Raw genomic sequence first — 12941 nt, forward strand, 5'->3', positions numbered from 1 at the left:
AGTGAACTAAGTCAGGCACAGAAAGACAAATATCACATGTTCTCACCCATATGTGGGAGCTAAAAAAAATTAAAAAGGGTGGGTCTTATGAAGATCAAAAGTATATTGGTAGTTATTAGAGGCCAGGAATGGTAGAGGGCAGCAGGGATTAAGTGAGGTTGATTAATGGCAGCAAATATATATTTAGATAACTGAAGTAAGACCTGGTATTCAATAGATCAGTAAGATGACTATAGTTAACACTACTCAATTATACATTTCAAAATAACCAGAAGATAATTTGAATGCTCCTAGTGTTAAAAAAAGATAAATATTTAAGATGATGAATAGCCCAATTACCCTTATCTGGTTATAGAAATAAATCAAATTATCACACACACCCCAAAAATATGTACATCTGACATATCAATAAAAATAAAAAACACTGTCAGACAGAGAGGGAGAGAATTCTCCCTTACTCCACGCTTTCGTTCTACCTGGAACCTCAACTGATTCGACAAGATCCACCCACATAGGGGAGGCCATCTGCTTTATTCAGTCTATAAATTCAAATTAATCTCATCCAGAATCACCCTCCCAGAATAATGTTTGAGCAAATATCTGGGCACCCCATGGCCCAGTCAAGTTGACATGTAAAATTAATCACAGAGACTAAACTGTATTTTCCAACTCTAGGCCCCAGAATCATGACCAGAATCATGACTTACGGGTCCAGGAAGTCTCCAGACTGTCTAGCTCCTCACACACAAGTATAATTAGAGGGATATTAAACGTGGAATTGTATGAAGACCATACAGGGATTTGCAGGACCACCTGAGCCCACATTCTGGAATAAAAACTATGTATCGCATCATGAGTGAAGCAAACTTAAATCAATTCTGCTGTAAAGATACCCAGTGCGGACCTGGGGCTGTCTCGGTGAGCGTAGAGTGACTTCAACAGAGAGCCACAGCACAGCAAAGTCCAACCTCACCACTAACAGCAAGGGCGAGGGCATTGGTAATCTCTTATAACCAGGTCTCCATGGCTGGCTGGAGCGCAGCCCTCCTGCTACACCTCCGCCTACTCCCACTGTCACCCCTCATGTGCTCTTGGCTGTGCCCCCTGCTGAGTGTGGCATTGTCAGGTAGGAGCTGGCCACATCTAGACATGGAAATACCCCGAGGCAGAGAGGCTGCCCTCTTCCTTGAGACCCTTGCTCAGAGCTAAGGTCTCTTGCTCAAAGCTAAGCACTTTCCCAGAGCCGCAGCAGCCACCCCCGGTCTCCTTGGCCAGAGTTGATTGCAGGCTGGACCCTAACCCAGCCAGATGCAAGAGGCACTGACCAAGCCGCCCAGAGTGGGGCTGGGGCTGGGGAATGGGGCAAGACCTGCACAGCATGGAGCTAGGTGAGGAAGTGCAGTCCAGCACGGGTGGTACAAACTTCTGCTCACACAGTGAGGACAGCAGAGGGGAGAGGAGGCCACAGGACAGGTGCCCAATGCTGCCAGCAAGAGTTGGCTCTGACCAGCTAGGATCAGGCTGTGGCTTGGGCTCACAAGTCTTCTCCTTCATCAGGAAGATGAGCATTTGTGGTATCAACTGAGATACTTCAAGGAAACTGCTGGTTCATGGTAAGCATCCGTGGAGCATGGTTTCAAGATCATTACTTATGCTGCAGTTTTGAAATGACCAAGAAGGCCTCATTCAAAAAGTGTATGCTGTTGCCCTCATCCCTCCATCATTCCCCTACTTGCTGGCTGAGTCCTGGAATCCCTTTACCAAGCCACAAAGTTTTCCTTAATCTAATAAAGCACGAGGCTGGAAATAGAAATCCCTGCAGTGAGAGCCTGCCGTGGCCACACACACCCACAGTAAACCAAGCCGACGACAATATGGCCAGAGCCATGCCTCAAGGGCCCAGCCTTCCCCACTAACAGGCCTGCTCATGTCCCAGACATGGTGACATCAGACCCTGGCCTGGACACGGATTTGTAACTGGGGGTTAGAGTGGGCCTAACCAGACACAGGCACAGGAGCACTCCCAGAATCCTAAGGAGGAAGGACAATGTCAGGGGGACTGAGGACCCACCCTGCCCAGCTCTAGGCAGCTTTTTGCGCACTAGGAAGCATGGTGGGCCTTGTCCCTGCCCTGGGCCCTCCCTCCCTGAGGCTGAACTTGGTGTGTCCTTGTCCTATTGCAGCAGTGTCTGCTCCTATCTGTCCTGGCCCCTTCCCTCTGGGACCCACCAGACACATGTGATGTGGCTACAGTCGCCCCCTCCTCCCCACCCCTGCACTCCCTCCCCAGAGCCCGCCTGTCTCCTTCCCCAGCACCTGGGTCCTTGCCTCTGGAAAGTTCTCTGCTGCTTCCTGTGGAAGGGCCAGTCCTGGGCCAGGGTCCACGCAATGAGCACTGGACACAGGAGTCTGGGACCAAACCCACCTGCTCCCTGGCAACCCGAATCCTGGGCCCCTCACTCCCACTTAAATCCCCTAAGCCTTGGCTTCTGCTTATGTAAAAGGGAGAGTCACAGTCTCTTCCCCCAGGCTCTGGCATGAAGCTTCCTGAAATAGCAATGGCGATGTGCTTTGTTGGTGCTGGGCACTGCACAGCGCTTGGCACACAGCGGCCCTGGGCTGCTCCCCGACTCGCCCACATCCTCCCATTGCCGTTGTGGCCTCCACCTGGAGACCTGGGCTTCCCGGTCAGTCTCTCTGGACCCTGGGCCCTAATTCTTCTGCATCTCGGTGACCTGTGGGACCTGCTTCCAGCAGAAAAGCACCCACAAAGCCCAGGTGCCACAAGCTGGGACTCCCATCATAGCAGCTGCCGGCCGCAGTCAGGGGGAGGGGTGGACAGTGCCCTCTGCAGGCCTGTTCCTCAGGAAAAAGCTGGAGTTGCCATCAGCCCAGTGGGGCGAAGCCAACTTTTCCCCAGGGCTTTGCAGCCAGCGCCTCCTCGTGTCCATTCAGCCATGCCAGCCACGTGCTTCCCCCAGCCCCCGACACTGCCTCCTCGTTGGTCGAACGAATAAACAAGCAAACACGGTTCCGGCACTGGCCTGTGAAGTCAAAGCATCAGGGGCACACTCCCTCCACGGCCTTCCCAGGGCAGCGAGGGTGCCTGGATGCCAAGGCAGTGGCCTGGGTGGGTCAGAACCCCTCGGGACCTACCCCTCATCCTCCCCCGGAGGCCTAGGGGTGCGGGGTGAGCCCACCCTCTCCTTTCCATGAGAATCAGAGCAGAAACTTGGGACCTTCCAGAGCAAAGAAGTGCGAAGGTGCGGGAGGACGCAGGGTGTCTGCAGCTGGGCCTGCCCCACCGATCACTAATTTAGTTCCTCCAGTCTGCCGCAGGGCTCCCTAATCAGCCCAACACAAAAATCAATACACACTCACCAGGTCCATTACAGAGACTTGGGGGGGGACGTGCTTTCACGCCTGCTTTTTGTAAATCGGCATATAATCTTCTGTCATTTTTCTGATTATAAATCTGTATTCATTGCAGAAAATTAGCAAATAGAGGAAAGGATGAAAAAGAAAGAAAAGCTCTCCATAATCTTCCTACCCAGGGAAAACCATGGTGAGCAGCTCAGTACTTTTCTTTATTTTTTAAGTGAAATTATATGGAATATTCAGTTTTGTAACCTGATTTTTCAGTTAGTCATTTATAATACCATATTCCTACTTCCTTAAAAATTCTCAAAACCCAGGAATCTTTCTTCCAGTCTTTCACTGTTAGATGTGACGTCGTTTCCCATATTGCACCATCATAAACAGCAACACAATGGCACTTCGTACCCCACATCTCTAAGGCGGCCACTGCAGTCGTCCCTCCCCACGTACTCCTCCTGGACACGCAGCCAGGCTGTGTCCCAGCCTCCCTGCAGGTGAGAGTGAGTGACTGAGCTTGGACGGGCCCTGGAAGCCTCCCACACACTCTTCCCCTTGGAAGCCAATGCTTATAATGCCAGAGTCTTCATCAGTACGGGTCCCTGAAGGACCCCATGAAAACAGCGGCCCTACAGATCAGGTCAGCAGCCCAGGAGAGCCAGGTGACCAAGAAATGAACTTCTGTTTTATTAAGGCACCACCTGTTTGGGTCTACCTATGACTATGCCACTCTCACCAATCCAGGTACATTCCCGGAACATCTTACCAAACTTTGAGTGTGTCCCATAACCCCCAGCCCCTGAGTGTTATGAGGCCACTGTAATGACCCCTGTAGGAGGTACACAGTGGGAGTCTGCAGGGAGAATGCTAACTCAGGGCAAAGACAGCGCGGGCCAGTGCCACGTGAGCTCACCTTGATGTTGGGAAGCAGTCCTCAAAGAAAGGCACCCTCCTACCTTCCAGCCGCCTTTGGACTAGGTCATCAGAGCTCTCACCATCTGCAAGAGAAGACAGACATGGAGCAAGTGCACAAAGGCAGGACTTGGGTTTCAAGAGGGAAGCACCCCGCATGGGAGCACCTGGCAGGGGAAAAGTCTACCCACAGGAAGGGCAGAGCTGGAGGGTCTCCCTGAGGAATTGACCTCCATGCTCAAATCTGAAGGATGAGATGAGAGAATTAACCTGGTAAAGGGGAGGAAGACTCAGAAGAACTTCCCAGGCAAAAGAAAGAATGGCTGAAAATTTCCCCCCAAACAGTGGTCTTCCTCCACGTTCCCCACCTTAGCAAATCGCCCCGTCAGGCAACCAGCGCCTCCAAACAAAGAGGCAGGAGCAATTCCACACACCCTCCCACCCACCCCAGGCCAAGGTCCATCTCTGCGGCCCACCCCCACCCTGGGTGCCTTCACCCATGGCCCCCAGCCCAGACTCCACCCTCAGTGGAGGGTCCTTTCATGACCAATCTGGTCACAGCATCCCAGCTTCAATCCCTGCATCCAGTTCCCACTCCTCTGAGGCAAGACCAAAGCCACCACCTCCATGCGACTTCCTGCTTTCTCCACTATGGAAGGTATATCCAACCCTCCTTGCTCCAGGGACCAGGTTCAGCCAGGGGAGCTGAGATGCAGAGGCTGCCTGCTTGTCTAGCAGAAAGACAGGTCTGTGCTATTTGGTGTCCAAGTGCTCAAGATAGAAGCAAGCCCAGGGTCCATGACACCCAGAGGAGAGTTACTTCCTGGGCTCAGGCTGGAATCAGGGATGGCTTCCTGGAGGAGGTGGCACCTTTCCCAAGTCTCAAGTAGCAAGTGGGAGTTACCTGATAAGAGGAGGAGGAGAATCAGGAAGACATGAAAGGTGGTCCTGAGGCCCGAACTTTTTCAGAGAAAGCTAACAGTTCCCTGAGGGTGGGAGTCAGGAAAACGCTCTGGCTTGCAAAACCACAACCCCCTGAGCCCCTCAGAGGATGACCCAGGTCAGATGTTGCTTCCACTGGAAGCTGTCAGAAACTTTGGGTCTCCTCTATTTACACCAGGGTCCCCATGTGAGGGCAATGCTTGCGCTGTTTGCCGCTCTCCTGTGCTGTTTGCTGCTAGGCTCTGGGGCTGGCCTTGCTGGGCGTCCTGTGCTCTGGCCCCTGCCTGGATACGTGGGTCTTCCTCAGTTTCCCAGGGAGTTCTCATTTCACATGAGCTCAGCCACGTGCAGGCTGCCCATTCCACAGGAGCCTTGCATTGAGCTGGCCACGGCGCTGGGCTGCAGAGGAAACAGCTCCTCTCCTGCTGTCATTGCCCTGCCAAGTCCTATTCACCCTTCCTGACAACAGTGATAGTTTCACATTTGCATTCCCGGCCACTGGCCCTGTGTTGTCTGTGAGCATGTATTGAATAAATAAATGAGACCCTAGTGTCACGCCAGGAGGCCCCAGCCGGCAGGAGAGCCTGGCATTGCAGGGCTTTGCCACGCTGTGCTTCCCTCCCCTGTGCCTTCCCGAGGGGAAGAGCTTGGGCAGGTCCTGCATCTCCCTAAGCATCATCCTGACTCCTGAGACACCAGAGTGGGCCCATAGTTACTATGGTTACCCAGGCTGGTGAGCGCCCCCGCCTCCATATGCATCTGTCTTCCCAGGGCCATCCCCAGGGTGGAGGTTCCTGCAAGGCCTCAGGACCAAAGTTCCGCACTGAGATGGGCCCGTCCAGAGGCGTCTCAGTCCCCTGGACTCCCTGTCTCTGCCCCTCTCCTGTCTGTGCCTGGCATAGGTCCAAGGGATGCAACAGTGGGCAGAGCCCGCAGGAGGGGCAGGCAGGATGGAAAGACAGATGGTAAACAAGGAAGTATATCATCTCCTGTCTGGTGGTGATAAACGAGCAGGGTGGAGAGAGACGGAGGCATCTGTAGATCGGTGCTCTCCGACAAGGTGACATTGAGCCAAGATCAGAGCAGAGAGTGTGAGAGAATGCAGGGGTGGGAAGGGTTGGTGGACACAGAGCAAGGACAAAGGCCTGGGGGACAGCAGGCGTGTGCCCCCGCATGAGTGACTGAGAAGGGACCACAGTGGCTGGAGGTGAGAGGGGCACATTGGGGCAGGAGGCAAAGTGGGGAGGCAGATTCAGGGGGAGGCAGATCCAGGGGGCCAAGGCAGACCTGACCCGAGGGCTTATCCCCACAGACTCCTGGGGCAGAGCAGGAGGCAGAGGAGAGGGTGGACCAGGGGATGCTGGGCAGCAGCTGAGCAGCCAGGGTACAAAATCCATTTGGAAGACAAAGGCCTTTGCCTCGAGGAAAGGGGGCCCCCTCAAAAGGGGTGAGCCAGAGAGAGAAGCCACCAACTGCACAAGGGCATGAGCCACTCATTGAAGCAGCCAGTGGACACTCAGCTTCCCCCAGGCATGAGCGAGAGCATCCCACAAAATCGTCACTACCGTTGGTTGCTTGACAAACAAGGCCCAGGTTAACAAACGTGTGTACGTGCACGTCTGTGCTTCTCCCTGAGCACAGGACATGAATCCACCCCACCTCCCCAGACAGAGATGGACAGCCGCAAGGATGTGAGCAGGTTAATAATGACAAAGTCACTTTCCTTCCTCCAAATCACTAGGGCTCATTGCCTCCAGGCAAGTGTGAGAGATGGCAGGACCTGGCCTCTTGGAGACCCCGAAAATGAGTCTTTATCCCCCAAAGAGAAGTGCAAAGCACCACGCTGTGCTTATTATGTGCCCTAAAGTGTGTCTTTCATTTCAGACCCAGCAGGCCAGATGGTCACTGGTAATGCTACTTTAACACACATGGAATGCAACCTCAATTTATATCAATTTAAAAAGGTCCTAACTCCTACCGTGTGCAAGAGAGGCAGTTATACAATGGGGTATAATGCAACACAACAGCACAGTACAACATCGTACAACATAACACAGTGTAACATAATATAATACAGTGTAGTGCAACATAGCACAACACAGCAAGTACAACATGGTCCAGTGCAATGTAATAGCATACAGTGCAGTACCGGAAAACACTACGTAAGCAGGAAGTACACTACAGCATGGCACAGGACCATATACAAGTAAATGCGATGCAATCATTTTACAGCCTGGAGGGAAAAGGGACATGCATTCGAATTCTGTCACTTTGGGCAAGCACCTTCCTCTCTCTCATCCTCAATTTATTCACGTGGAAAACGAGACAACAGCCTGCTTCACAGCTTTGTGGCAGAAATGGGATGAAATCACGGGTAAAGCTCCAGCCCCCAGCACATTCACCAGCATGCCCCACCCCAGGTAAGCATGCACAGAGAGCAGTGTGGGCACCTGAAGAGGGTCAGGGTCAGAGGAGTCCGAGTCAGACCCCGCAGGACACCTGGGAGGCCAGGGAGGAGGCCGGAGGGGTGCAGCAGCAGCTGCAGGCATTCAGGTGCGCAGCTCCTACTCCCTTGGTATCAAGTGGCTGGAACCACCTCCTTGAGCTCTCAGCAACCCTAGAAGGAACATACAGGTGATCAAGCTGCGACAGCTCAGAGCAGTGGCTCAGCGCCTTGGCCCTGAGGTAAGCCCGAGTGCAGCCCAGTGCCTTGAGGAAACCTGCCGTGCCCAGCAGCAGCCTCCTCTCTGCTCCTCGGGGAGGGCCACCTGCGGGCAGCATTCACACCCAGGGCCATCTGGCTCTGCTGAACTCCCGGCTGCTCTCACATGGGGTCACCCGGCCTGATACCCAGCCTCCTCCAGCCCCTGCCTCACCTCTGTGAGATGAAGATGGTGAAGGCCTAGTGCCCACTGAGGGGTGCCAGAGGTGCCCTGGGGGAGCCTCACAGCCACCAGATGAAGCTTGACCACCCATCTCCAGAGCTCAGCCTGGCCCTCCGCAACCCCTACCAGCCTCAGCCAGCCCCTACCCAGGGCTAGCCTTGGCCCCGCGGCCTGTTCACGCTCCACCCCTGCTGTCTGTACTTGTCCAGGGCAGGACCATTTGCCACAGTGGAAAGGATTTTCAGAGGCAAGCTGCCATCCTTCAACAATATTTATGAGGTTGTCACAAGGTGATACAGAAATATTCACAAATATAAAAAGTCCTGCCTCCTGATACCTATATTTTACAGTACACTCTGGATGCAGACAGCTTTGGCTACACAGAAAAATGATTCTGATATGATTATTAAACTCATTAAACAACTTTTTCCACATTTATCCACAGATGGGGCCTCAAGCTTCCTCCAAAGAAAGGTTCTCTACAATGTTCAAATCCCCTCCCCGCTGTCCACCCCTGCCCCATGAGGGTCCTCCCAAAGCCCACCCCACTGTGGGGCTGCAGGACAGGAAGGGCGAGAGATGGCAGAGAAGTGGGAACTCCAGCCTGGGCCAGCCAGAGCCCGAGATGCTGAGCTTCAGGTTCTTGCTCTTAGGGCAACATGGCCCAGGAGACGCATGGAGTGTGGCCAGGAGAAGGGACACCATGCCCAAAAGCAGGCTACAGCCTTCCCGGGATCCACAGTGTTCCCAGGTGCTTTTAGCTGTGAACTCCTTTTCCAAATGAAGTCTGAAAAGGAAACGCACCATATCAAACAGGTGAAAGCAGCACGGGCCTGGATGACGTGGGCGTGGAAGGCTCAGAGCCCCATGCCTGCCTTCCTGCCAGTCTGGGGACCCCTAAGGCACAGCCTGCAAGCTCCACACAGAAAATCCTTCTCCAGCTCCTGAGACCAAGCCCACAGGCATTGTCTGAGGCTCTGTGAATTGAGCATCAGGATAAGGCCTTTCAAGGAGTGACAGGCGAGACCCCTCAGGGGTGTTGTAGGTGGCACAGTACACAGGGCCCCACTGGACCAACTGCTCAGCTCCTCAGCTTTCACTCCGTGGATACCATAGCAGGTCTGGACCCACGGGGCCTTGGGACCCCCCCAAGGGGGTGACGTCTTTCCAGCTCAGAGGCACCCCAAGCCCACCTGTGCCACTGAGGCCTAACCCATCACAATGTCATAATCTCTGGATCCAGCGTAGCTTCTTTCTGTCTCTACCGCTCATCATCACAACTCATCGCATGGTGGGCAGGGACAGGTGGCCAGGGACAGGTGGTCAGGGACAGATGGTCAGGGACAGAGGAGGCAGTGCTGCTGTGGGATGGGGAGGTCTCAGTCTCGGGGGGTCCTGGCCCCAGGTGACACAGGCACTACTCAGGAAGGGGGCCTCTCCTGCCCCCTGAAGTCCTCCCCCAGGCCTGGTCTCAGTCTCAGTCATCACAGCCAAACACATGCAAACAAACCTCATGCAAAGATGAAGAGAAACAAGAAACCTGGGGAGCAGGAGCCCGTGGCCTTGCCGGGGCCTGTTTAATGTGCCTCAGGCAAGCAGTGGGAAGCCATGGCTGTCCCAGGCCTGGCCCTGTGGAGATGCCTACTGGAGACGCCCCGTCCTGGTGCCACCGCTGAAGCGGGCCTCTTCAGTTGCCCGGGAATCCCAGACCACATATACCTTCTTTCCTTTGGTTGGAAGGAAACTCCAACTCCAAAGGGCAGGTCCTGGGCTGTGCATGGCATGTGTGGCCCCGCCCCTGCACTGACGCTGGGGTCACCTTATGTTCCCTTTGCCCGCATGCGGTGTTTGTCTGTCTGCTGAGTGAGAAGCACCGCCCTGCAGGGTGCCTTGGATCCGAGGCATGAGGTCAGTCAGGACCCTGTAGCTGAGCACTGGGCGGAAGTGTGGCATGGGCTGGAGCCCTGGCTGGGGCCCTGTACTCTCACAAGTCCTGAGAGGACTGGGAAGGAAGCCCCAAAGGCCCCACTTGCAGTGCTGGGCTGGGTTCTGCCCCCAGGAAGGTCGGAAGGGCCAGGAAAGAAGGGACTGGGCTTGCTCTGTAGCACGACCAACCCTAACAAGGAAGGAGGTGGGAGAATCCCTGCAGGAGATGGATCAGTGTCCCCAGGAGCAGAGGGAGTCCCACTGGAAGTGTTCAAGCAGAGGGCCCTCCCACAGTGGGATCTGTTTTCCCTCTGCCAGTGAGGCAACTGGAATCCGAACAGGGTGCCCCTTGTCCAACCTTGCAGTAAGTCACGGCAACTGGAATCCGAACAGGGTGTCACTTGTCCACACCTTGCAGTAAGTTGTGGTCCCTGGCCATCACCCAGCCCTTCCCTTGACAGCACGTGGCATGGCTGGGGTCTGCGGTGGGCAGACCTGGCCTCCATGGTACTGCCTGGGCAGTCACCAGCTTCTCGTAGCCTCCTGCCCCATCCAGAAAAAGCATAGGGGCCACTGTGAGGATAACTCGGAGATGTCTGTCATGCCCTATTGCTGTGCCTGGAATACAGGGGAAGCTGAGAAGACATCGATCTTCTCTTCTGACCCCTGCCGCAGCCGGGTCATTGATGATCACTCCCCTTCCGGGGCCTCAGCCTCCCTGCCGGAGCTCCCGCTCTCTGGGCACACCCAGCATTCAGCGTCCCACAGGAGACAGAATTCATCCCGGTTGGCTCAAGCGAAAGGCTGACACTGAGGCATGGGTGGACCCTGGGGGGCCAGCCACAGTGGGGGCCTCTTACCACCCTCGGGCAGCGGGGAGGGTCCGGGCAAGGAAGCACCAAGAAACGGAGCCCAGCAGGAAGGAGCGGGGGAGGAATGCCCACCCTCATCCCCTGCCTGTGTCTCCCACCGGCCAGACCCAGCAGGAAGCCAACGGGCAAGGGAGCCCCAGGGCGTGTGCAGAGGGTCTCTCCCTAGGGCAGGGCAGGGCAGGGCAAGGGAGGAGAGAAGCGGGGCAAAGGGGACAGCCCAGCATCCCACAAAGTGCAGCATGGAGGAGGCAGGGACCTCGGCCCTGCAACCAGGACTGCAGGGCAACCTGAATGAGCTTCAAAGCATATTTTTCCCCAGAGCCTGCAGATGCAAACTCAGCCAGCACCCTGATTTCAGCCTGGCGAGACTGAGCAGAGAGCGCAGACGCATTACATCATCATCCCTCTCACCTACAGAGCGGCGCACTGAGGGACCGCACTGTTACAGCCTCTAAGTTTGTGGTCAAAGAGCAGCACCTTCCTGAGGCCTGAGTCCTAGCAGGCATGTGTGGTTCGCCACATCGTTTCAGGTCAGTCCCGCTGATGGAGGGTCACTAACTCCTCCTTACAGGAAGTTAAACTGAAGCAGAGTGGGACAACGACCTACGCCGGGCTCAGTCACCCCAGCCAGGCCAGTCCTGTCTGCAGGAAGGGGACAGCACCACAGAGAGCAGGGCATTTTCTCCGAAGGGCACAGTACAGCCCAGGACACACGGAGGGCGGGCCCAGGGTGAGCGCACAGAGGAGGCGCTGAGGGGTGCGCAGGCTGTGCTGGTGGGAAGGGGAGGGGCAGCTGAGGCTCCCAGACAGCTCCTACAAACATTGGGCACCCCAAGCCAGACTGTGCCAGATGTGTCTGCTTGAGCCCACTGAGAAGACTGCTCTCAAACTTGCCCTAAAGAAGGGAGGTCAGCAGAGCAGGGCCACCCATAGGGACACAGCAGCTCCCTAGCCTCAGAGTGGGAGCAGACATGCCCAGACAGGCACAATGACAGACTGAACAACCAGGCACAGTCACAGACACACAGGGCAACTAGGTACAGTGACAGACAGCAGGGCAACCAGGCACAGTGACAGACAGGGCAATGAGGCACAGTGACAGACACACAGGGCAACCAGACACAGTGACAGACAGCAGTGAAACCAGGCACAGTGACAGACAGGGCAACCAGGCACAGTGACAGACACACAGGGCAACCAGGCACACTGGCAGACACACAGGGCAACCAGGCACAATGACAGACAGACAGGGCAACAGGCACAGTGACAGACAGCAAGGCAACCAGGCACAGTGACAGACACACAGGGCAACCAGGCACAGTGACAGACACACAGGGCAACCAGGCACAGTGACAGACACACAGGGCAACCAGGCACAGTGACAGGCACACAGGGCAGCCAGGCACAGTGACAGACAGGGCAGCCAGGCACCGTGACAGACAGACAGGGCAGTCAGGCACAGTGACAGACAGGGCAGTCAGGCACAGTGACAGACAGACAGGGCAGTCAGGCACTGTGACAGACAGAACAACCGGGCACAGTGACAGACAGACAGGGCAACCGGGCACAGTGACAGACAGACAGGGCAACCAGGCACAGTGGCAGACACACAGGACAACCAGGCACAGTGACAGAGAGAACAATCAGGCACAGTGACAAACACACAGGGCAGCCAGGCACTGTGACAGACAGAGCAACGAGGTACAGTGACAGACAGAGCAGCCAGACACAATGGCAGACAGACAGGGCAACCAGGCACAGTGACAGACACACAGGACAACCAGGCATAGTGACAGACAGGGCCACCAGGCACAGTGACAGATGCACAGGGCAGCCAGGCACAGTGACAGACAGAACAACCAGGAACAGTGACAGAACAACCAGGAACAGTGACAGAGCAACCAGGTACAGTGACAGACAGAACAACCAGGCACAGTGACAGACAGAACAACCAGGCACAGTGACACACACACAGGGCAGCCAGGCACAGTAAGAGATGGCAGGTCTCACCAGCCTGAAACAGGGCTCA

The 12941-nt window shown here is 55.4% G+C and overlaps 1 protein-coding gene across 1 annotated transcript in view; it reads right to left on the minus strand.

The window, feature by feature from the left end:
* Positions 1 to 2886: 2886 nt before the first annotated feature.
* Positions 2887 to 12941, minus strand: part of LOC116463006 (POTE ankyrin domain family member H-like) — an 11878-nt gene continuing 1823 nt past the window's right edge. Inside the window, exons 3-6 of the mRNA XM_032754136.2 lie at positions 11535 to 11683; positions 10452 to 10583; positions 4332 to 4373; positions 2887 to 3044 (exon numbers count right to left, since the gene is read on the minus strand). Coding sequence (XP_032610027.2) covers positions 2887 to 3044; positions 4332 to 4373; positions 10452 to 10583; positions 11535 to 11683 — 481 coding nt within the window. The remainder of the gene's footprint in view (positions 3045 to 4331; positions 4374 to 10451; positions 10584 to 11534; positions 11684 to 12941) is intronic.

This window comes from Hylobates moloch, unplaced genomic scaffold (assembly GCF_009828535.3).
Source record: "Hylobates moloch isolate HMO894 unplaced genomic scaffold, HMol_V3 SCAFFOLD_24, whole genome shotgun sequence".
In the NCBI taxonomy this organism is placed as follows: Eukaryota; Metazoa; Chordata; class Mammalia; order Primates; family Hylobatidae; genus Hylobates; species Hylobates moloch.